A 25,967-nucleotide genomic window follows, 5' to 3' on the forward strand; every position below is an offset into this window, starting at 1 on the left:
TGGCAGATCGATGGTGGGTTTTGCCGTGGGTTGGTTGTGAGTTGGTGGCTGGGTTGGGTTTGACACAGCAATGAGTGGTGGTGCCGTGAGTGGCTATGGGTTGAAGAGAGGGAAGAGAGGGAGAAGATAGAGAGAGAGAGAAAATAATAAATAAGAGGGTGTGGATGTGGTTTATTGTAATAAATATATTATTTTATTATGTTGTTTATTTGTCTGTATATATTAAGAGGATTCAGAAAGTTAGTTTTTGTTTTTTTTTTTTTCTATAAAAAATACCCCTAAATTATTTAACCAACAACTTAAAAATGGGATTAAAATAGTAAATTGACAAAAGAAAGTTAGTTATTGTTTTTTTTACAGTAAAAAATGCCCCTACCTAAAACTTAAAAAATGGGTTAAAATAGTAAATTAACAAAAATAATAAATTTCTACTTTTACGTTAAAATGCCTTCCTACTTCTAATAAACTTCTACTTTTATGTTAATTTAAATTCATACTTCTACTTTCTAACTCCTTATAAAATAGGATCACTCTTTTGTTAGTTTTAAAACTTCTCCAATTTACAAAACTCACCTTACGTATTCATTTTTTTTTTTTTTTTTTTTTTACTTTATGACGATGTATTTGTTTCATCTGTCCTCCTTTTTTTTTTTCAATTTTTTTAAAAAAAAATTCATTACAACCTTAGTTTTTTTTTTTTTTTTTTGTGATTGGAAAAAGTAGAAATCTCAAATTATAATAAATGCAAATTATTAATCTTTACTCAAAAAATAGAAAAGTCTTTGAGCACATGCATGAACGCATGCTCAGAATAAAACCACCTTTTATAAAGTAAAATGGTAATTAAGATAAAATAGCTTTTTGTGGTGTCAAAAATTTTAGCTTTTGGCACTATCAATGTTGATACTATAATAGCCACCATAATAGGTGCCATTAACACAACCCAAAAAGATATATAGGCAACATTATCAACATTATACATTTGAACTTGCACAAGATAGCAACATTCTTTTGAAATTTTTTATGCATTGTGTTACAAGCCTTGTAGTTCAACTGATATATATATATATATATATATATATATATATATATATTTGTATTTCCAGTAGAAACATCTAGAGTTTAAAATTTCAAATCCTTTAGCCCATTGTAACTCTCAAATTATTAAACAAACAAAAAACACATCGCTGCTCCAAATGCTAGGCACATCTAATGCTGTGAACAAGCACTTTTGTTTAATAAAATAATAAATTGGCTTTTACATGTGTTTAACTGTCATTATTAAAATACTATTAGAGAATAAGCCCAATGGGCTTAGATCTATAGTTGTAGGTTACTTATATATCACACATTGTCTATCTATATATAATATAAATCATAGACCCTTGTATTTTATTACATATAATTAAATATACAATCTTTCAGACTTTCACAAGCATTTTGCACTAAAATGGCCGGTAATATAGTCCAGGGTCCACAAACCATGCACAGGAACAAAGCTGAAAGCCCAAGATATACATACATATATAAGATGTAGATAACATCCTATTATTGGAAATATAAAAGAGCAAAGAGAATCCTAATTGACAATGATAGAGGAAGCCATATCCTTGTAATGGTAGTCACCCTTCACACCAAATGGTCTTTTTGTTGCAGAGATTTGCTTTTATTTATCACCAGTCGTTTCTTCTATTTTTCAGAGATTTTGACATGCAATCCGTTTGGAAACACCAAACCAGGTTTTCTGATTATGTCCCCTCCTTTGGTCACAGTCCACCTAATGGTTTCAAGAAGACCATTACACAATCATTTTTCATAGCATTTGAATTTGAATTTTTGAAATCAACATGTTTTGGGTTAATCACTACTATTTACAGTAAATTATGAGAGCATTTATAACGTGTATAATAAATTTGAAAAATTTGCAATTAACATGCACCTTTTTTCAAAATTAATTTGAAGTGTACATCCTACCTTTTAAATCAAAATTATGAGGTATTTGTAATATGTACCAAACTACAAAAAAATCCTTACAATCAATATACTAATTAATTTGAGGTGAATTACCTTTAGATTAGTTAGCATTTCTTGATATTTTCAACAAAGTTGTTCATAGTTTGAATCTCCCTCTCCCACTTAAGATAAATACCAAAAAAAAAAAAAAAAAAAAAATCTAATTTGATATTATTTTACCCAGTAATTCGATAACTCAAATATTAATCTAGATTGTGGATGAACAATATGTAAGTAATATTGAATGAAGGTTGATTGTAAAATTTTATGCTTTATGGTGCGCATTGCAATTGCTCTTGTGATTTAGAGTAGATAATACATTTTGTTGGGAAATTGTTTAAACTTCCTATTGTGACTAGATTCGTTATTTGAGTTTTCTTTGTGAAAAAGAAAATTAACTTGGTGACCATTCGGTTTCCTTCATGTGGAAGGAAAACCTATTCATTATTGTGGAAGGAAAATATATTATTTGTTAAAGAAGTAATAGGTATTCCTTGTCCAATAAGGAATATAAATTGAATCCTTATATATAGAAAATTCTATGTGGAATTCAATGACTTTGGCCAAAGGGTTAAGAGAGACAATAAATTTTGAGTTTCCACTACAAAGATTTGTCTGAGGTACACAAATCAAGGCAAATTTTAAGGTTTTAATTAGTGTAGCAAAGTGAAAAGAGAGACTTGTGTGTGAGACAGAGTAAAGAAAACCATGAAATTAAGGGTCCGTTTGGATAGAGCTGAAAACTGAAACTGAAAACTGAAAAATACTGTAGCAAAATAATTATTAAATGTGTGAATGGTATCGTGGGACCCATTTTTAATGAAAAAGTTGCTGAAAAGTGAAATTCGTGGGTCCGTGAACAGTACACGATGTGCACTGATTGGCCGGAAAAAGTGAGAAAAGTCAAACTTTGTGACTACTGTTCATTGAACAGTACATGAACAGTAGCCGTAAGTCTCACAAACGCGTGAAAAAAAAAAAAAAAAAAAAAGGAAAAACAAAAACGCAAACGCAGACGCGCTGGGTTTCAGCCCAATCCAAACGTAGCCTAAGTTTCTTTAGTCATGAGACGCATGTTAAAAAAATTGGGTTTTCTCTAGGTAGAGTTTTTGGGTATTATAATCATAGAGTTGTAATATATTCATAGTGAAGATCTTATATGAGCTTGCATTAATTACTAAAAAAGGGATATTGTTTTATTTGATATGAACTCAAGTTGGATATAAACTTGAGAAGATCTATAACAAATTTATAGTTGTAGTGAATTTATTTGAAGTTGTCAAGTTGGTCCATGGTTTTTTTTTTTTTTTTTTTTTTTTTTTCTTTTGATGAATGAGCAAAAATTTGTATTATATCCAACCAAAACACTCAATGTTTAAACAGCAGGCCAATTTGGCCTTAACCAGCAGATGACAGAGTTTTCCACGTAATGTTGGTGTTTTTGTGTGTAGTTGATTTTTTTTCGTACCGGTTTGAGATATTAGCTCGGTATTTTTTTTTTTTTTTTGGAGAAAGGTAGATGATTAAATAGTTTATTTTATCTTTTTTTCCTTTTTATGAACAAAATCTGACACCTTTGGTCTGATCAATTGGCATGAAAAGGAAAACCGAATGATTATCGATTATATGTTAATAGTTAATACCTGTATTTTGTGATTAAGTAATGGAGAAAACTGGCCATCAGCAGCTTGGCAATGTCAGCTCCTACGCAAAGTCTCACTCCCCCACCAAAGGCCATGAAAGTTTTAGACCCTGCATGCAAGTCTTTTCCCTTTTCCCCCCATTACATTCAATTAGAACAAGAAAAGAAAACTAAAAATTTAATAGATTAACAAAAACTCTTAAGAAAAAATGCTTATATAAATTTACCTTCCACCGCCACGGGTTGAATGCAAGGGGGTCATCGTATTCTGTGGGACTCAAATGAAGGACTGATGGAACCACCATAACAGTCCAGCCTGCTGGAATTGTATATCCTGTAAAATTACAATTCTCTATTCATCATCTGTTGCTTTTGGCTACACCAGGGATAACATGTCAAATGAAAATTAAAGGATTTTGGATATATTCCTTAATTATGGCTTATACTATATATGTAACTTTATTTTTTATTTTTCTATTAATTTATGCAGTCTTTTTTAACTGTGTTTCATATGTCTAGTAGAAATGCATCATGATTCTATTCTGAAATTTCAATCAAACACCATCCATTTGATCATAAGAAACTTGAACTTGCCTTTCACTTCGACATCTTTCAGTGCTTTTCTGAAAATTCCTGGGACAATATTTGCCAACCTAACTGTTTCATTGATTACCTGCCAAAGTGACAAAGCAAATTTACTAATAAAAGAGAAACTAGAAATCCTAAACCTATATATATATATATATATATATATATATATATTTCAGGCTTAATCCAACTCACCATATGTGTAAATGTCATCGATTTATACTCTTGCCATGTAATTTCATCGTCTTCCTTATCTCGGCTTCTAAGAATGGTCTCATGCTCTTTCTACAATGCGATTAAGAAAATAATTAATTACCATTTTTGGCTATTTATTATTATTTTTTTCTGGGGGATAAACAAGCTTTATATTATTATTATGTAACACAAACCACTAATTCTGCTAGCACTTCAGGATGGTCAGAAATGAACTTAATAAGTAATGTCATGGCCGAGGAAGTAGTTTCGTGAGTAGCAAAAAGAAGCATAAAGACCAAGTCCACAGCGATTGCATCATTTAAAAATTTTTCCTCCTTCCTCACTTCCTCAAGTAAAAGGTCCAAGAAATCTTGGTGAGGTGTTGTAGATTTCTTCCTCTCTTCGAAAATATCTTTAATCACCCTTGTAGCATTCTTACGTCCCTGATTCATTTCAGTAAAATTTGTTAAGTTGCTTCATTTAGTTTCTTTGAAGAGATATATACTGAGATAGTATATAATGATAAAACTTAGAAGAAATAAGTTGAAACCATAAAATTATTTGGTACTATATACAAATTTTCTTTCCTTTCTAATTCCTTCAAAAAAATATTCTTTCCTTTCATCAATCATATATACTCATTTTTCTAATAAGATGGATTTTTTTTTTAGTTTGTGTTGGAGTATGTGTGTGTTTCAAACACTTAATGTATGTTTGTGTCCCACATTGGTTAGGAATGAATCTTGTTATGAGTTTATAAGGTTTTGCACATCTTATGTGGTAAGTTGGATCACAATGGGCTAGGTGTTGGCTTGGGCTTGGATTTGGGTTTGTTACTTCATTCTATTTCCATTCTTTTCCTTTCTGCCCGTTGGGGCATTAATTGTGCAGCCCGTTGGCTTGCACAGTGACTGTTACACTTGCAACCCTTCAGCCCTCATTAGTTAGTATATAAACCCTATATTCCCATCTTTAGCTCTTTAAGTTTTTCAGCTACAGCAGCCACCTCTCTTCCTTCTATTTTTGCTCTGTTTTTTTTGCTCATCTCCACTAAAAATTTCAGCATCAATTTTTAGTTTTAAGGAAAGGCAAATTAAGGTTGTTCCTAGTTCTTCTTGCTTAAGTGTGTGATCAACTTGAAGAAATTACTATAGTCTAATCTTGGGGGGTTATTCGGCCAAGAGAGCCATTCACACCGAGTTCTACTCCGGGTGGCACGAATCAACCTTTAAAGACAACGCATTTTGCGTGATTCTATAGTTTGTGAGATCTTTCTAATTTTATCTATTTATTTTTGTCATTGTTAATTTTTTAGGGTTTGTATTGTTGAATCAAAACTTGTTTATTTAGTCATATTTTCCAACAGTTTGTACATATGCATTGTAGTGTGAATTTAGTACCTGTAAACATGCATGGTATGCGGTTCCCGGGATGTTCAAAGGAAAGGAGATAAGACCATCCATAAAAGCTTTGTAATTTTCTCTCAGCTTTCTCGAGGCCTTTGATTCATCATAACTGATCAGTTTTTTAGCAAAATACTCGAATATCATCTGCCAATAATTAAATCAATATTTTGTTAAAGCATGCATGAAAATAAGTGTGGGGTTCATTGTGACATATAGGTTGGAGTGCATTCATGAAATCGAAGAGTTTTGTCATATCAATTTAAACTAATTATGTTATAATATAAAAATGCGAAATATTCTCTTTCAAATTAGTTTAACTCTTCAACTGTTCAAAAATCATGGAATTCTGGGAGATTAGGATTATGGGGTTGTAGGTGGAAAGACAAATCCTTTGAAGAAAGCCAAGTATGAGAAGAAAGAGTAGGGCAAGGTATATAGTTTTTGATTTATTGAAATCTCTTAAATTCATGTTTCCCAGGCTAAAACGTTGTTCCTTGATCTTTGTTTTGGTGCTCTGTTTCTCATCGGTGTCATTTAAATGTTTTTTGCTAGTATGCATAATTGTACGCGCTGATATACATATTTAAATTTTAAAATGGGTGAAAACTGAAAATGTGATGTTCACTTTTAAAACATGTTAAGTGGATGTGGAATAATGAGTGTGATAGAATCATCGTTATCCCCATCAAGTTCTATTTCTATATGGAAATTTTCACTATTCCTTGTAAAAATTAAAGAGTATTTTTTGTAAGCCTCCCGCCAAATTAAGTCTATTTATAGAGAATTAACTCTCCCAATAAGAATGAAGATGATTTACCTCTGAGGTTACTTCTTTGATGTCCACAGTGCCATGTCTAGCCCATGAATGAAGGTGTCTGCGAGTTGCTTCATTAATTTCATACATTAACTTTCCCTTTAAATTTTCAGGGCCAACAAGCTGCAGTATCAGGTTCCTCAGGTATTTGTGAAGCATTCCATGATACGAGAGCAGGCTTTGTTGCCCAAAAATTTCGTTAAAACTCTCTGTGTACGATATTAGGAAAGACGTCCCCTCTTGTTGGAAAATGAAATGATTGATTTCTGGATCAGTTGATACCACCACATTCCGACCAACAAAATTGGTTCGAAACAATGACCCATATCTAGGAAATAAAAAAAAATAAATAAATAAAGGACACATTTCCAGATTTATTTAAAACAAAGAAGAAATTCAAAAAAGTTTGACAGACCCATAAGACAAAATCATATAATCAATATCATATCATATGCATATGCTTAAGGGACCATCTATTATTTTCTAAAATTCATGAAATATTCGCACATTAAAATAGTGCACATATGATTTAATCTAGCTTGCCAAAAGCTGGCCATTAGATCCATAAACGAGCTTAATTGGTGCTCAAGAGTTTATAATTTTTTCCGAATACAAATCCAACATGAGCTCATTGCCAAACTAGAACATGTTTAAATTCGGTTTTTTTTTTTGGGTCGAATAAGCTTGAGCTAGTTTACAAGCTATTGGATTAACTTATTCTTTTCCCATATATAAAAAAACTCTATGTGTTATGCCCTGGATTAATTGAGTACAAGTTAGTCTCACATTGGGCATATACTAGATTGACTTGGACTTTATAAACAACTATAAGGAATCTTAACTGTAATTAGACTGGTCATCTCGGGGTATAACACAAAGCGTTTTTTCTTATTTTATTACAAATAGTATGTATTAGGGTGACTTTGATTCAATTTTTCGATATCGTGCTTTTTGAAAAAATGGGGGTTTAAAAAAGTGCAGTATGAAATTGAGTTTTTTGTAAAAGTTGAGTGTTCGGTAAAATCTGTTAAAAAGTGCTTTTTGAAAAGCTGAGTGTTAAACTAGCACTTATAAAAGTGGCAGTTTGAAAGATAAATTACCAAAAAGGACAATGTCTATATAAAAAGAATTCTTTGTTTTAATTATCTCTCTTAATTCAAGTTATGGACACAATATTTTCACAAAAATTTACAATAAAGTCTATATGACAAGTTGTTAATGGTAGGAAAAAAAAATGTCACTAGTAGGTCTAGATGAAAACTAATAACAACTTACTATGTAAACTTTATTATGAAATTGTTATAAAAATATTCTGTCAATAGTACTATTTTTTTTCTAAAGAAAAATAAAACTAATTTAAAAAGTTTAGAAATATAATAAAATGTCACAATATTTTCACAATACTAATTTAAAATTAATCTTTGTGAAATAAAATTTTATTAACACTTATCTTATAAATAAGTTGTTTTAGGATTATACATGTACCCACAATTTTTTCTCCCCCCCACATACACACACAAAAGTCTGAGCTCTCTCTCTCTCACGCTCCCTCTCTCTACTCCATATGTTCCATTTATCAAAAACTCTACTGAATTCAAAAGGTATTTTTGAGATTAGGTATGTAAGACGTAAATAAAAAAAAAAAAAAAATAGAGAAGAGAAGAGGAAGAAGCAGCACAAAAGAAGAAGAAGAAGAAGATGAGATGCCACAGCACAGCAGCATAGAGGAGCAGGAAAAAAAAAAAAAAAACTATGGGCAATTTAGGAAAAAGAGAAACCCACCAATAGTAATATTTTTGTTTTAAGAAAACGCAATTTTGCGTTTTGCAACTGTAGCTCAAAGCTACTGTGCCAAAAAGTGGAAATCTTTTGAGCTGAAAAATGCACTTTTGTATAACACACTTATGAAAAAATTTACCAAACTTGTGTTTTGAGTTTTGGGCTAGAAAACGCGAGTTTTGGGCTAGAAAATGCGCGTTTTGGTCCCCTTAAAGTCTACCCAAACGGGCATTTAGAGCCTACCTAGCAACCCCATGTGGGCTCAGCTACGCTGTTCTATAGGGTGGGCCTTGACAAGGATGTGTGGGCCCAAATTGATTGGCTATTATGTGTGTTGTGTGAGTATATATGTGTTGAGTTTTACTTAGAGCATATGCTAAGTGTACCTAGGCTTTGCAAACATCTACTAGGAGTTATAGTGTACATGTGTCTAGTAATTTTCTTTGAGTCATTACACTATGAATACAATTTTTTACCCTTCACAACCAGTAATTAATAGCTAAACTGTAGTTGAACTTAAATGATTTTTGTTTATGGACTTACAAAACATAGATTCATTAATCTTGAATTTAAAAATTATTATACAATTTTTACTACAAAATGGATTATTTATACTATTAATACAAATAATAATTTGATAACTTAATTTAATTATATATATGAACTTTTTATGTATATATAAATGTATAATATATATGTTCAAATTTAGTTTCATATTCACAAATTGGTTCACGATCGTACTATTATGTTCAAGCTCAAGTTGTAAAATAGTTGAGCGACTTGAACCTTATATATTTATAAATAAGCTAAGCTAAGGTTCAAGTCTTTTTATAAATAAGCTAAACTAAGTAAAAAGACTTCATGAAGTCTGAAGTCTTTTTACTTTTGATTGACCTCAAAATATAGTGTTGCGTGCTAAAGTTTTTGAGGTCACACAAATTTACATGTTATTATTTTAACATATACCTTTAAATTGAATTTAAATTCATTATTTATTTAAAAACTCAATTAAAATATTGATACATCATATTTAATTTGTTTAAAAAGTATCTTCTCAAACAAAAAAACTCTTTAAATAGTATACTATATAATTCTATATTCAAACATAATCATAATAAATACATATTAAATGCTAGAATATATATATATATATATATATAAATCCAATTATAATAAATAGTAAATACATAAAATAATCAAATTTCCGATAAAACATAAAATAGTAAAAAGATATATATTATAATGAACTTTTCTATATATTAAAAAGATATATATTAAATAAATGAACATAAATAAGTAAAATTTTAAGCCAAGTTGGGTTTATTTATGAATCATTTGATTTAATAAACATATTGTGATTGTACTAAGTATATAAAAAGAGTATCATAGTCTCAAGATCGATCCCCTGGCCTTTTGCTTTTCAGAACGTGTGTATTACTGATATGAAACACTGCCATGGCATGCCAACCTACCAAGTAATATTTGAAAAGTTCTTGTGTATTCTAAGAGGATCAGAATATTCAATATTGCAGTGATATATGTATATATAATGTTACCTCGCCATTCTTTTCCTGACAAAAGGTGGAATATCATGCAAAGAATAGGGAGAGAAGAACTCAACGGTTTCCCCAATGATGGGAAAGCCCATTGAACCAGGAGGCAGTTTCCCATTGCACTTGGGGTTCGTCTGGGTGTAAATCCAATGGCCGAGCTTAACAAGTATAGCTGTAAGGCACGCCACAAACACCCACATCTTTGCCCGGAATTGTTTTATGAGAAGGAAGCAACTTATGAAGACAAAGATGGTCTGGGGAGTTACTACTTATAGAGAACGATGAATTCAAATTTTAGGGCAGTTTAATATTTTAATAATTTTTTTGACAATTGTACACAGTTGACCAATGGTGACTTAACGTACACATAAAAAAAATCTCATGTGTAGATTTTTTTTTGAAATTTTTTATTTTAAAACAATTCAATCTCATACTAAGTTAAATAAAGTAAGTTAAGAAATAGTTTTTTATTTATTTATTAAGGCTGTTATCAAAAGATAGAAAAATGAGATAATTTAAAATATATATATTTAAAATGTCCTATTTTCAAAAAACATTAATATTGAAAAAAACCAAAACTTAGAAACACAATATTTTTACAATAATTTCACAACAAAATCTAGGTGTAAGTAGGTAAAAAAAAAATATTAATAATAGACCCAATAAAAATAAATAATAATTTACCACTAAACTTTATTGTGAAAATATTATAACTACTCAAAAAATAAAAAATAAGTTTCTAAATTTTCTCTATTTTCATAAAACCTTTGGGCTTTTGCACTTTTAGATTTTATGGTTGGAAGATCTCTTCTTCATTCTAGAAAAATCACTAGCCACGCAACAGATCTGCATCTGAACAGATACCAAGGTAACACGCCAGCAGCACCCATCATAGGTGAGTCTTTCACTCTCTCTCTCTCTCTCTCTCTCTCTCTCTCTCTCTCTCATGTATGATTTTTCTTTTTTGGGCTTGATACATCATACATGCTTCCCTTTCTTTTTGACTTTCTTTTTTGGTTTGGTTGGGCGTTTTTCTCTTCTTCTTCTTATTTATTTATTTTTGTATTGGGCATGATTTTTCTTTTTGGGTGATTGCCTTTTTTTGTTGGTGTTTGCTTTTTTAAAAAAAAAAAAAAAAATTTAATTGGACATCATTTTTTTAATAAAGGCATATGAGTAAATTTACACAAATTCTATTTTCTATCCTTTCATTTTTCACCTTTCAATCCAAACACAAAAGAGAAAAACTAAAATATTTTATATCCTCCCACTTTTTCATCTCTTCTCCATTTTCTATCCTCCCACCAAATAGACCCTTACAGTGTGTTTGGTTGGAATAAAAATAGGAAGGATGGAAAATAAAGAGAAGAAAATAAGGTGAAAAATGTTGTTTTCATCCGTTTGGTTTGTGAAGGAAATGGAGAGGATGGAAAATCCGAGAGAAAATTTTCTCTCCCGGGTCCACATTTTTGTTCCTTCCAAATCGGAAGGAAAAGCTGGGGGAGAAAAAGTGCTCACAGCACTACTACGCAAATACTCCTCTCCCACCTACTCTCATTTATGAGCTAATGACTCTATTACCTACCCTACCCCACCTGAGGACTTTTGCCCACAAGTCACTTTTGCTTGAAGCAAATTCTCATCTTGAGGACTTTTGCCCACAAGTCACTTTTGCTTGAAGCAAATTCTCATCTTACCTTCAACACAGCAACGTCAAGCGGTCCATTTTTTTTTTCAACTAAATTTATATATACACTACGGTAATTTTTACATTATAATAATAAAAATAATAATATAAATTTATATATATATGATGTGGTAAAATTTATATTATTTAATGAGTATAAATAAATCTATTTATTATATATTATGTAACAAAGGTATAATAGTCAATTTATATAAATTATATTTTTCATTCTTCCCTTTTTCTCTTTAACTAGACAAAAGAGTTTTCCACCCTCCAACTTTTCTACCCCTCCAACCAAACACACAAGAGGGAAAATTAAATATTTTCCATTCTCTCATTTTTTTATCCTCCCACAATTTTTTATCCTCCCATTTTTCCACTCCTCAAACCAAACAGAGCCTTAAAGTGTAGACAAGATTTTTTTGACAAATTTGAGAATACAATTTGTCCCATGTCCAACACGTGCACGGTTTGTCTTCAAAAGCAAAAGCAATACTATTAGCAATAGTGCAATACTATTTAGAATCTATATACTTTCATGTATGACTTTTCTTCATCTTGTCATTTGTTATTAAATCAATATAATATTAATAATATATAAATATAATAACCGATTATATGTGTGAGTGTTTTTTTTTTTTGTGTGAATAGGTAATGGTTACTGGTTATTTGATTATATGATTTTGTACTAATTGAATAATTGTTTGTTATTTTTGACAATTATAATGAGAAATGAAATATTTGAACTTTAGATGTATCGGTTAGAAATACCATGAAATGCAAATTAAGTTATAAAACTCTTGATAATTTTTTTTTTCTTATAAGTCTTTTAGCAATCTTTAATCATCTCATTCAACTATTTTACATAGTATAGATAGATACATATAGTATGGTTTGGAAAAAATTATTAATCTTATTTTTCAGTGATTATTTGAAGGGCCAACCTTATTTGAGAGGATGTGATACCTAATCACTTTTTTTTTTTTTTAATATCTTTGATGTATTGTCACTCCTGACAATTATATATATATATATATATATATATATATATATCACGATCATATTGACAAAAATAAATAAACATAAGCAAAGTGTTGCTAAAGACAAATGTGACAATGCATTTAGATAATGGAGAAAAATTAAGTTTATAGGCACTGAAATTTTTACAAAAATTTCCGTCGACTCTCACTGTTCTCTGTGTAGTGACCCTAAATAAGGGAGTGACAATCCTATGTGAGAAGGAGTGTGAAATTTTTTGTGAATTTTTTGGTGCTTGTAGTAGAATTAATTGATAGAAAAATTATTAGAGTTGTCTAATAGAGTTCTCCCCAATATTATTGATTCTTGTAAGAGTAATATTATACTCATAAACTTTTTTACAATATTTTTACAAACTATTTTGATAGTAAATTCTTATTGGTTTGCATATAGGCACACTACTTACATCATTTTTTTACTTTCTAGTAACTACTTGTTAGATTAGTAATTTATAGAAAATTTTGCAGCTCTAGCATTTTCCTCATTTTAATGACCATAAAAAAATTTATAGATCTAAAATTTAAAACAAAATATACAAGCCCAAAAAATAGCTCAACAACAAAAATTATTAATAGTAAAACTAAAAAGAATTAAGCTCAATTAACTAATTTTATCTAAAACAAACAACCTTGCCCTTTAAAAAATTCTAAACAAAAATAATTTTGTTATTAATAGCTGTGGGGCCAGAAAGATTGTGACCCCAGCCCATTTCATGTTAAGGCCCAAGGCCTGCGCCGAGGAGATACAGGGCAGAGGACGCACCATAAGAGTCGAGGACGGTCTAAGGAAATGGCCGAGGACGAGCTCCTGCTCGGCATGCCATAAATGCCCCTAAAAGGAAAAGTGATCACAGTGCGGAACAGCACGAGTAAAAGGCTGCCAGAATTGCAATAAAGAATTCTGCACCTGACAGAGCCATGCTCTTCAATTTTTACAACCACCCCCAACCACTTTGGGTATGGGCTGATGGGACAAGTATCAGTCGTGGAAAAATCGATCCTACACGTGGACGAAGGAGAAGAAGTACAGACTAATATAAAAAGAGGAACAAGTAATCCGGATGGAAAGGCTGGGAAAAATGGCCAAAAACCAGAGCCTTCCAGCCCGCCTCCTAGAGAAAGACTCCTAGAGCAAACACGATTTAACTGTCATTATTAAAATACTGTTAGAGAATAAACCCAATTAGCTTAGGACTATAGTTGTAGGTTACTTATACATCACATATTGTCTATTTATATATAATATAAAGCAGAGACCCTTGTATTTTATTACATATAATTAAATATACAATCTTTCAGACTTTCATAAGCATTTTGCACTAAAATGGCCGGTAATATAGTCCAAGGTCCACAAACCATGCACAGGAAAAAAGCTGAAAGCCCAAGATATACATACATATATAAGATGTAGATAACATCCTATTATTGGAAATATAAAAGAGCAAAGGGAATCCTAATTGACAATGATAGAGGAAGCCATATATTCTTGTAATGGTAGTCACCCTTCACACCAAATGGTCTTTTTGTTGCAGGGATTTGCTTTTATTTATCACCAGTCGTTTCTTCTATTTTTCAGAGATTTTGATATGCAATCCGTTTGGGAACACCAAACCAGGTTTTCTGATTATGTCCCCTCCTTTGGTCACAGTCCACCTAATGGTTTCAAGAAGACCATTACACAATCATTTTTCATAGCATTTCAATATGAATTTTTGAAATCAACATGTTTTGGGTTAATCACTACTATTTACAGTAAAATTATGAGAGCATTTATAACGTGTATAATAAATTTGAAAATTTGCAATTAACATGCACCTTTTTTCAAAATTAATTTGAAGTGTACATCCTACCTTTTAAATCAAAATTATGAGGTGTTTGTAATATGTACCAAACTACAAAAAAAATCCTTACAATCAATATACTAATTAATTTGAGGTGAATTACCTTTAGATTAGTTAGCATTTCTTGATATTTTCAACAAAGTTGTTCATAGTTTGAATCTCCCTCCCACTTAAGATAAATACAAAAAAAAAAAAAAAAAAAAAAATCTAATTTGATATTATTTTACCCAATAATTCGATGACTCAAATATTAATCTAGATTGTGGATGAACAATATGTAAGTAATATTGAATGAAGGTTGATTGTAAAATTTTATGCTTTATGGTGCACATTGCAATTGCTCTTGTGATTTAGAGTAGATAATACATTTTGTTGGGAAAATGTTTAAACTTCCTATTGTGACTAGATTCATTATTTGAGTTTTCTTTGTGAAAAAGAAAATTAACTGGGTGACCATTTGGTTTCCTTCATGTGGAAGGAAAACCTATTCATTGGTGTGGAAGGAAAATATATTATTTGTTAAAGAAGTAATAGGTATTCCTTGTCCAATAAGGAGTATAAATTGAATCCTTATATATAGGAAATTCTTTAATGTAGCAAAGTGAAAAGAGAGACTTGTGTGTGAGACAGAGTAAAAAAAACCATGAAATTAAGTTTCTTTAGTCATGAGACACATGTTAAAAAAATTGGGTTTTCTCTAGGTAGAGTTTTTGGGTATTATAATCATAGAGTTGTAATATATTCATAGTGAAGATCTTATATGAGCTTGCATTAATTACTAAAAGAGGGATATTATTTTATTTGATATGAACTCAAGTTGGATATAAACTTGAGAAGATCTATAACAAATTTATAGTTGTAGTGAATTTATTTGAAGTTGTCAAGTTGGACCATGGTTTTTTTTTTTTTTTTTTTTAATTTTTTTATGAATGAGCAAAAATTTGTATTAGATCCAACTAAAACACTCAATGTTTAAACAGCAGGCCAATTTGGCCTTAACCAGCAGATGACAGAGTTTTCCACGTAATGTTGGTGTTTTTGTGTGTAGTTGATTTTTTTTCGTACCGGTTTGAGATATTAGCTTGGTTTTTTTTTTATTTTTGGAGAAAGGTAGATGATTAAATAGTTTATTTTATCTTTTTTTCCTTTTGTCTGATCAATTGGCATGAAAAGGAAAACCGAATGATTATCAATTATATGTTAATAGTTAATACCTGTATTTTGTGATTAAGTAATGGAGAAAACTGGCCATCAGCAGCTTGGCAATGTCAGCTCCTACGCAAAGTCTCACTCCCCCACCAAAGGCCATGAAAGTTTTAGACCCTGCATGCAAGTCTTTTCCCTTTTCCCCCGATAACATTCAATTAGAACAAGAAAAGAAAACTAAAAATTTAATAGATTAACAAAAACTCTAAGAAAAAATATAATGCTTATTTAAATTTACCTTCCACCGCCACGGGTTGAATGCAAGGGGGTCATCGTATTCTGTGGGACTCAAATGAAGGACTGATGGAACCACCATAACAGTCCAGCCTGCTGGAATTGTATATCCTGTAAAATTACAATTCTCTATTCATCATCTGTTGCTTTTGGCTACACCAGGGATAACATGTCAAATGAAAATTAAAGGATTTTGGATATATTCCTTCATTATGGCTTATGCTATGTAACTTTATTTTTTATTTTTCTAGTAATTTATGCAGTCTTTTTTAACTGTGTTTCATATGTCTAGTAGAAATGCAACATATATGATTCTATTCTGAAATTTCAATCAAACACCGTCCATTTGATCATAAGAAACTTGAACTTGCCTTTCACTTCGACATCTTTCAGTGCTTTTCTGAAAATTCCTGGGACAATATTTGCCAACCTAACTGTTTCATTGATTACCTGCCAAAGTGACAAAGCAAATTTACTAATAAAAGAGACACTAGAAATCCTAAACCTAAAAAATATATATATATTTCAGGCTTAATCCAACTCACCATATGTGTAAATGTCATCGATTTATACTCTTGCCATGTAATTTCATCGACTTCCTTATCTCGGCTTCTAAGAATGGTCTCATGCTCTTTCTACATTGCGATTAAGAAAATAATTAATTACCATTTTTGGCTATTTATTATTATTTTTTTCTGGGGGATAAACAAGCTTTATATTATTATTATGTAACACAAACCACTAATTCTGCTAGCACTTCAGGATGGTCAGAAATGAACTTAATAAGTAATGTCATGGCCGAGGAAGTAGTTTCGTGAGTAGCAAAAAGAAGCATAAAGACCAGGTCCACAGCGATTGCATCATTTAAAAAATTTTCCTCCTTCCTCACTTCCTCAAGTAAAAGGTCCAAGAAATCTTGGTGAGGTGTTGTAGATTTCTTCCTCTCTTCGAAAATATCCTTAATCACCTTTGTAGCATTCTTACGTCCCTGATTCATTTCAGTAAAATTTGTTAAATTGCTTCATTTAGTTTCCTTGAAGAGATATATACTGAGATAGTATATAATGATAAAACTTAGAAGAAATAAGTTGATACCATAAAATTATTTGGTACTATATATAAATTTTCTTTCCTTTCTAATTCCTTCAAAAAAATATTCTTTCCTTTCATCAATCATATATACTCATTTTTCTAAGAAGATGGATTTTTTTTTAGTTTGTACATATGCATTGTAGTGTGAATTTAGTACCTGTAAACATGCATGGTATGCGGTTCCCGGGATGTTCAAAGGAAAGGAGATAAGACCATCCATAAAAGCTTTGTAATTTTCTCTCAGCTTTCTCGAGGCCTTTGATTCATCATAACTGATCAGCTTTTTAGCAAAATACTCAAATATCATCTGCCAATAATTAAATCAATATTTTGTTAAAGCATGCATGAAAATAAGTGTGGGGTTCATTGTGACATATCGGTTGGAGTGCATTCATGAAATCGAAGAGTTTTGTCATATCAATTTTAATTAATTATGTTAAAATATAAAAATGCGAAATATTCTCTTTCAAATTAGTTTAACTCTTCAACTGATAAAAAATCATGGAATTCTGGGAGATTGTGATTATGGGGTTGTAGGTGGAAAGACAAATACTTTGAAGAAATCCAAGTATGGGAAGAAAGAGTAGGGCAAGGTATATAGTTTTTGATTTATTTAAATCTCTTAAATTCATGTTTCCAAGGCTAAAACGTTGTTCCTTGATCTTTGTTTTGGTGCTCTGTTTCTCATCGGTGTCATTTAAATATTTTTTGCTAGTATGCATAATTGTATGCGCTGATATACATATTTTAATTTTAAAATGGGTGAAAACTGAAAATGTGATGTTCACTTTTAAAACATGTAAAGTGGATGTGGAATAATGAGTGTGATAGAATCATCGTTATCCCCATCAAGTTCTATTTCTTTATGGAAATTTTCACTATTCCTTGTAAAAATTAAAGAGTATTTTGTAAGCGTCCCGCCAAATTAGTCTATTTATAGAGAATTTACTCTCCCAATAAGAATGAAGATGATTTACCTCTGAGGTTACTTCTTTGATGTCCACAGTGCCATGTCTAGCCCATGAATGAAGGTGTCTGCGAGTTGCTTCATTAATTTCATACATTAACTTTCCCTTTAAATTTTCAGGGCCAACAAGCTGTAATATCAGGTTCCTCAGGTATTTGTGAAGCATTCCATGATACGAGAGAAGGCTTTGTTGCCCAAAAATTTCGTTAAAACTCTCTGTGTACGATATCAGAAAAGACGTCCCCTCTTGTTGGAAAATAAAATGATTGATTTCTGGATCAGTTGATACCACCACATTCCGACCAACAAAATTGGTTCGAAACAATGACCCATATCTAGGAAATTAAAAATAAATAAATAAAGGACAAATTTCCAGATTTATTTAAAACAAATAAGAAATTCAAAAAAGTTTGACAGACCCATAAGACAAAATCATATAATCAATATCATATCATATGCATATGCTTAAGGGACCATCTATTATTTTCTAAAATTCATGAAATATTCGCACATTAAAATAGTGCACATATGATTTAATTTATATATTCTAGCTTGCCAAAAGCTGGCCATTAGATCTATAAACGAGGTTAATTGGCGCTCAAGAGTTTATAATTTTTTTCGAATACAAATCCTACATGAGCTCATTGCCAAACTAGAACCTGTTTAAATTCCGTTTTTTTTTTTTTTTTTTTTTTTGGTCGAATAAGCTTGAGCTAGTTTACAAGTTATTGGATTAACTTATTCTACTAGATTGACTTGGACTTTATAAACAATTATAAGGAATCTTAATTGTAATTAGACTAGTTATCTTGGGGTATAACACAAAGCATTTTTTCTTATGTTATTACAAATAGTATGAATTAGGGTGAGTTTAGTTCAGCTTTTTGATATTGTGCTTTTTGAAAAAATGGGGGTTTTAAAAAGTGCAGTATGAAATTGAGTTTTTTTTTTTTTAAGTTGAGCGTTTAGTAAAAGTTGTTAAAAAAGTTCTTTTTGAAAAACTGAGTATTAGACTAGAACTTATAAAAGTAGCAATTTGAGAGATAAATTTCCAAAAAGGACAATGTCTATATTCTATATAAAGAGAATTATTTGTTTTAATTATCTCTCTTAATGCAAGTTATGGATACAATATTTTCACAAAAATTTTACAATAAAGTCTATATGACAAGTTGTTAACGGTAGGAAAAAAAAATGTCACTAGTAGGTCTAGATAAAAACTAATAACAACTTACTATATAAACTTTATTATAAAATTGTTATAAAAATATTCTATCAATAGTATTATTTTTTTTCTAAAGAAAAATGGTACTAATTTTAAAAGTTTAGAGATATAATAAAATGTCACAATATTTTCACAATACTAATTTAAAATTAATCTTTGTAAAATAAAATTTTATTAACACTTATCTTTTAAATGAGTTGTTCTAGAATTATACATGTACCCACAATTTTTTCTCCACCACATACTCTATAATATCACAGTTGTAAAAAAGAAGTTGTAATATAATTTGTGTTCCTTTCTCTATATTGTCTTCCACGTTGCTTTACCCAAACCCAAAAACTCCTTTTTTTTTTCTTTCACTTTTTTCTCATCCACTCGTTCACTTCATCCTCATCTTCTTCTCTTCCTTTTCTTTTACTTTCCTCCACACAAAGCCCCCCCCCCCCCCACACACACACACACACACACACACACAAGTTTGAGCTCTCTCTCTCTCTCTCTCTCTCTCTCTACTCCATATGTTCCATTTATCAAAAACTCTACCAAATTCAAAAGGTTTTTTTGAGATTAGATATGTAAGATGTAAATCAAAAAAAAAAAAAAAGAGAAGAGAAGAGGAAGAAGCAACATAAAAAAAGAAGAAGAAGAAGAAGATGAGATGCCGCAGCACAACATAGAGGAGTAGGAAAAAAAAAAAAAAAAAACTATGGGCAATTTAGGAAAAAGAGAAACCCACCAACGATAATATTTTTGTTTTAAGAAAACGCATTTGTGCGTTTTGCAACTATAGCTCAAAGCTGCTGTACAAAAACATGGAAATCCTTTGAGCTGAAAAATGCACTTTTGTATAACGCACATATGAAAAAATTTACCAAACATGCGTTTTGAGTTTTGGCCTAGAAAACGCGCGTTTTGGCCCCCTTAAAGTCGACCCAAACAAGCACTTAGAGCCTACCTAGCTAGTAACCCCATGTGGGCTCAGCTACACTGCTGTAATTGGGTAGGCCTTGACAAGGATGTGTGGGCCCAAATTGATTGGCTATTATGTGTGTTGTGTGAGTATATATGTGTTGAGTTTTACTTAGAGCATATGCTAAGTGTACCTAGGCTTTGCAAACATCTACTAGGAGTTATAGAGTACATGTGTCTAGTAATTTTCTTTGAGTCATTACACTATGAATACAATTTTTTACCCTTCACAACCAATAATTAATAGCTAAATTGTAGTTGAACTTAAATGATTTTTGTTTATGGACTTACAAAACATAGATTCATTAATCTTGAATTTAAAAATTATTATACAATTTTTACTACAAAATGGATTATTTATACTATTAATACAAATAATAATTTGATAACTTAATTTAATTATATATATGAACTTTTTATGTATATATAAATGTATAATATATATATTCAAATTTAGTTTCATATTCACAAATTGGTTCATGATTGTACTATTATGTTCAAGCTCAAGTTGTATAATAGTTGATCAGCGACTTGAACCTTATATATTTATAGATAAGCTAAGCTAAGGTTCAAGTCTTTTTATAAATAAGCTAAGCTAACTAAAAAGACTTCATGAAGTTCTTTTACTTTTGATTGACCTCAAAATATAGTGTTGCGTGCTAAAGTTTTTGAGGTCACACAAATTTACATGTTATTATTTTAACATATACTTTTAAATTGAATTTAAATTCATTATTTATCTAAACACTCAATTAAAATATTGATACACCATATTTAATTTCTTTAAAAAGTATCTTCTCAAACAAAAAAAATGCTTTAAATAGTATACTATATAATTCTATATTCAAACATAATCATAATAAATACATATTAAATGCTAGAATATATATATATAAATTCAATTATAATAAATAGTAAATACATAAAATAATCAAATTTCCGATAAAATAGTAAAAAGATATATATTATAATGAACTTTTCTATATATTGCACCGTTTCTAACTAATTTGCTAAATAAATGAACATAAATAAGTAAATTTTTAAGCCAAGTTGGGTTTATTTATGAATCATTTGATTTAATAAACATATTGTGATTGTACTAAGTATATAAAAAGAGTATCATAGTCTCAAGATCGATCCCCTGGCCTTTTGCTTTTCAGAACGTGTGTATTACTGATATGAAACACTGCCATGGCATGCCAACCTACCAAGTAATATTTGAAAAGTTCTTGTGTATTCTAAGAGCATCAGAATATTCAATATTGCAGTGATATATGTATATATAATGTTACCTCGCCATTCTTTTCCTGACAAAAGGTGGAATATCATGCAAAGAATAGGGAGAGAAGAACTCAACGGTTTCCCCAATGATGGGAAAGCCCATTGAACCAGGAGGCAGTTTCCCATTGCACTTGGGGTTCGTCTGGGTGTAAATCCAATGGCCGAGCTTAACAAGTATAGCTGTAAGGCACGCCACAAACACCCACATCTTTGCCCGGAATTGTTTTATGAGAAGGAAGCAACTTATGAAGACAAAGATGGTCTGGGGAGTTACTACTTATAGAGAACGATGAATCCAAATTTTAGGGCAATTTAATATTTTAATAATTTTTTTGACAATTTTACACAGTTGACCAATGGTGAATTAACGTACACATAAAAAAATCTCATGTGTAGATTTTTTTTTTGAAATTTTTTATTTTAAAACAATTCCATCTCATACTAAGTTAAATAAAGTAAGCTAAGAAATAGTTATTTATTTATTTATTTATTTATTAAGGCTGTTATCAAAAGATAGGAAAATGAGATAATTTAAAATATATATATTTAAAATGTCCTATTTTCAAAAAAATTAATATTGAAAAAAAAAAAGCTTAGAAACATAATATTTTTACAATAATTTCACAACAAAGTCTAGGTATAAGTAGGTAAAAAAAAATAATAATGTTTATAATAGACCCAATAAAAACCAATAATAATTTACCACTAAACTTTGTTGTGAAAATATTATAGCTACTCAAAAAATAAAAAATAAGTTCCAAATTTTCTCTATTTTCATAAAACCTTTGGGCTTTGCACTTTTAGATTTTATGGTGGGAAGATCTCTTCTTTATTCTAAAAAAATCACTAGCCACACAGCAGTTCTGCATCTGAACAAATATCAAGGTAACACGCCAGTAGCACCCATCACAGGTGAGTCTTTGACTCTCTCTCTCTCTCATGTATGGTTTTTCTTTTTTTGGGCTTATTTATTTATTTTTGTATTGGGCATGATTTTTCTTTTTGGGTGATTGCCTCTTTTTTTTTTTTTTTTTTTTTTGTTGTTGTTTGCTTTAAAAAAAAAAATTAATTGGACATCATTTTTTTAATAAAGGCATATAAGTAAATTTACACAAACTCTATTTTCTATCATTTCATTTTTCAATTTTCACCTTTCAATCCAAACACAAATGAGAAAAACTATATCCTCCTACTTTTTCATCTCCTCTCCATTTTCTATCCTCCCACCAAATAGATTCTTACAATGTGTTTGGTTGGAATGAAAATAAGAAAGATGAAAAATAAAGAGAGGAAAATAAGGTGAAAAATGTTGTTTTTACCCATTTGGTTCCTAGAGGAAATGGAAAGGATGGAAAACCCGGGAGAAAATTCTCTCCCGGGTCTACATTTTTGTTCCTTCCAAATTGGGAGGAAAAGCTGGGGGGGGGGGGGGGTGGGCTACTCTCATTTATGAGCTAATTTTCTTCCGGGTCCACATTTTTGTTCCTTCCGCGGGGGGGCTACTCTTCCGGGTCCACATTTTTGTTCCTTCCAAGGGGGGAGGGGGGGAGGGGGGAGGGGCCGGGGCTACTCTCATTTATGAGCTAATTTTCTTCCGGGTCCACATTTTTGTTCCTTCCGCGGGGGGGCTACTCTTCCGGGTCCACATTTTTGTTCCTTCCAAGGGGGGAGGGGGGAGGGGGGAGGGGCCGGGGCTACTCTCATTTATGAGCTAATTTTCTTCCGGGTCCACATTTTTGTTCCTTCCAAATTGGGAGGAAAAGCTTTGGTCTACTCTCATTTATGAGCTAATGACTCTATCACCAACCCTACCCCACCTGAGGAACTTTTGCCCTCAAATCACTTTTGCCTGAACCAAATTCTTATCTTACCTTCAACACAGAAACGTCAAGCGGTCCAGTTTTTTTTTTTTTTTTTTTTTTTTTAAATTAAATTTATATGTACACTATGATAATTTTTACATTATAATAATAAAAAAATAATATAAATATATATATATGATGTAGTAAATTTTATATTATTTAATGAGTACAAATAAATCTATTTATTACATATTATGTAACAAGGATATAATAGTCAATTTATATAAATTACATTTTTCATTATTTCCTTTTTCTCTCCAACTAAATAAAAGTATTTTCCACCCTCTAACTTTTTTACCCCTCCAACCAAACACACAAGAGGAAAAATTAAATATTTTCCATCCTCCCACTTTTTCATTCCTCAAACCAAACAGAGCCTTAAAGTGTAGACAAGATTTTTTTGACAAATTTGAGATTACAATTTGTTCCATGTCCAACACGTGCATGGTTTGTCTTCGAAAGCAAAAGCAATACTATTAGAAATAGTGCAATACTATTTAGAGTCTATATACTTTCATGTATGACTTTTCTTCATCTTGTCATTTGTTATTAAATTAATATAATATTAATAATATATAAATATAATAACCGATTATATGTGTAAGTGAGCTTTTTTTTTGTGTGTGTGTATGTGTGTGAATAGGTAATGGTTAGTGGTTAATTGATTATATGGTTTTGTACTAATTGAATAATTGTTTGTTATTTTTGACAACCTTGATAATTATAATGAAAAATGAAATATTTGAACTTTAGATGTATCGGTTAGAAATAACATGAAATGTAAATTAAGTTATAAAACTCTTGAAAATTTTTTTTCCTTATAAGTCTTTTAGCAATCTTTAATCATCTCATTCAACTATTTTACATATTTTACATAGTATAGATAGATACATATAGAATGGTTAGGAAAAAATTATTCATCTTATTTTTCAGTGATTATTTGAAGGGCCAACCTTATTTGAGAGGATGTGATACCTAATAACTTTTTTATTTTTTTATTTTTTTTTATATCTTTGATGTATTGTCACTCCTGACAATTTTATATATATATATATATATATATATATATCTCACGATCATATTGACAAAAATAAATAAACATAAGCAAAGTGTTGCTAAGACAAATGTGACAATGCATTTAGATAATGGAGAAAAATTAAGTTTATAGGCACTGAAATTTTCACAAAAATTTCCGTCCACTCTCACTGTTCTCTGTGTAGTGACCCTAAATAAGGGAGTGACAATCCTATGTGAGAAGGAGTGTGAAATTTTATGTGAATTTTTTGGTGCTTGTAGTAGATTTAATTGATAGAAAAATTATTAGAGTTGCCTAATAGAGTTCTCCCCAATATTATTGATTCTTGTAAGAGTAATATTATACTCACAAACTTTTTTACAATATTTTTACAAACTATTTTGATAGCAAATTCTTATTGGTTCGCATATAGGCACACCACTCACATCATTTTTTTACTTACTAGTAACTACTTGTCAAATTAGTCATTTATAAAAAAAATTGCAGCTCTAGCATTTTTCTCATTTTAATGACCATAAAAAAATTTATAGATCTAAAATTTAAAACAAAATATACAAGCCCAAAAAATAGCTCAACAATAAAAATTATCAATAATAAAACTAAAAAGAATTAAGCTCAATTAACTAATTTTATCTAAAATAAACAACCTTACCCTTTAAAAAATTTTAAACAAAAATAATTTTGTTATTACCTAAAAAAAAAAAAAAAAAAAAAAACACTCACTAGCTAAGTAATAACCGAGCTAGAGATTACCACACAGCGAATAGTAAGAGCATCCACATCAGTTCGTGTAAATTTATCATCTATTTTACACGGAAAAAACTACTTTTTTTATTTTACACTATCACATTTTTAAAACACCCACATCAGTTCATCTATTTTACAAATCTACTCTAATTAAATAATATTATTTATTATTTTTTTATTATTAGTTATTAAAACAGTTTTTCTCTCTTTCCCTACCCGTTTCTCTCATTTCTCATCCATTCTTTCTTTCAGCAAAGTCACCTCTCTTTCAGCTCAGTCACCCTTCTCTCTTTCCCTCACTCACTCCCAGCTCGCCGACCCAGCCGATCCAGCTCACTCCCAGCTCGCCAATCCAACTCGCCACCGCCGCTGCCTCAGCCACCAGTCGAATCGGCCCCTTTCGCTTTCGCCCTCCCTCTCTCCTCCACAACCGATCCTTAGCCTCCCACCTCTAACCGACGACAGTAGTGGAAGATCCGGCGGCAGCAATGGAAGATCCGACGGCAGCAGTGGCAGCAGATCGGACGGCAGTTCCGGCTCCGTTGGTCTGGGTTTTCCGGTGGGTGTGTACTGTTTTTGGGTTTGGTTTCCCGGTGATTTTTAATTGATTTTGAGTTGGTTTGATTTTTGGGTTTTTGTTGATTTTGGGTTGGGTTGATTTTTGGGTTTCTGTTGATTTTGGGTTGGGTTAATTTTTGAGTTTCTGTTGATTTTGGGATATTTTTCTGTGCTAGGTTGTGGTGTTTGGTGGTGGCGCTGGGATTAGGGGTTGGGTTTGTTGTAGTTTGGTGGT

The 25,967-nt window shown here is 30.8% G+C and overlaps 2 protein-coding genes across 3 annotated transcripts; both read right to left on the minus strand.

Moving 5' to 3' along the window:
* Positions 1-1,360: 1,360 nt before the first annotated feature.
* Positions 1,361-10,235, minus strand: LOC126696996 (cytochrome P450 87A3-like). 2 transcript variants are annotated; one of them, XM_050393786.1, is made up of 9 exons: positions 9,994-10,235; positions 6,662-6,986; positions 5,839-5,988; positions 4,633-4,881; positions 4,439-4,528; positions 4,250-4,328; positions 3,883-3,989; positions 3,657-3,784; positions 1,361-1,777 (listed from the first exon to the last, which is right to left on the minus strand). In XM_050393786.1, the coding sequence occupies exons 1-9, from the start codon at positions 10,188-10,190 to the stop codon at positions 1,690-1,692; spliced, it is 1,413 nt and encodes a 470-aa protein (XP_050249743.1). In that variant the 5' UTR covers positions 10,191-10,235; the 3' UTR covers positions 1,361-1,689. The 2 variants fall into 2 exon arrangements, with proteins under 2 accessions (XP_050249743.1, XP_050249744.1); XM_050393787.1 differs by having other exon boundaries at positions 5,839-5,937; positions 9,994-10,234.
* A 3,724-nt stretch (positions 10,236-13,959) lies between these two features.
* LOC126696997 (cytochrome P450 87A3-like) lies at positions 13,960-21,783 on the minus strand. The gene is made up of 9 exons (XM_050393788.1): positions 21,541-21,783; positions 18,065-18,389; positions 17,245-17,394; positions 16,735-16,983; positions 16,541-16,630; positions 16,367-16,445; positions 16,000-16,106; positions 15,770-15,897; positions 13,960-14,367 (listed from the first exon to the last, which is right to left on the minus strand). The coding sequence occupies exons 1-9, from the start codon at positions 21,735-21,737 to the stop codon at positions 14,280-14,282; spliced, it is 1,413 nt and encodes a 470-aa protein (XP_050249745.1). The 5' UTR covers positions 21,738-21,783; the 3' UTR covers positions 13,960-14,279.
* Between the last annotated feature and the right edge of the window lie 4,184 nt (positions 21,784-25,967).

Source organism: Quercus robur, chromosome 8, assembly GCF_932294415.1.
Source record: "Quercus robur chromosome 8, dhQueRobu3.1, whole genome shotgun sequence".
Classification (NCBI taxonomy): domain Eukaryota; kingdom Viridiplantae; phylum Streptophyta; class Magnoliopsida; order Fagales; family Fagaceae; genus Quercus; species Quercus robur.

What these genes read in the sequence shown, in the direction of transcription:
- LOC126696996 (XM_050393786.1), bottom strand. Translation starts at nt 10,190, where the DNA reads ATGTGGGTGTTTGTGGCGTGCCTTACAGCTATACTTGTTAAGCTCGGC. An exon ending in CGATGACATTTACACATATG is followed by an intron (nt 4,329 to 4,438) that starts GTGAGTTGGATT and finishes TCACTTTGGCAG; the next exon opens with GTAATCAATGAAACAGTTAG. An exon ending in TCAACCCGTGGCGGTGGAAG is followed by an intron (nt 3,785 to 3,882) that starts GTAAATTTATAT and finishes TGGGGGGAAAAG; the next exon opens with GGAAAAGACTTGCATGCAGG.
- LOC126696997 (XM_050393788.1), bottom strand. Translation starts at nt 21,737, where the DNA reads ATGTGGGTGTTTGTGGCGTGCCTTACAGCTATACTTGTTAAGCTCGGC. An exon ending in AAGTGCTAGCAGAATTAGTG is followed by an intron (nt 16,631 to 16,734) that starts GTTTGTGTTACA and finishes ATCGCAATGTAG; the next exon opens with AAAGAGCATGAGACCATTCT. An exon ending in GAAAGATGTCGAAGTGAAAG is followed by an intron (nt 16,107 to 16,366) that starts GCAAGTTCAAGT and finishes GTAATTTTACAG; the next exon opens with GATATACAATTCCAGCAGGC.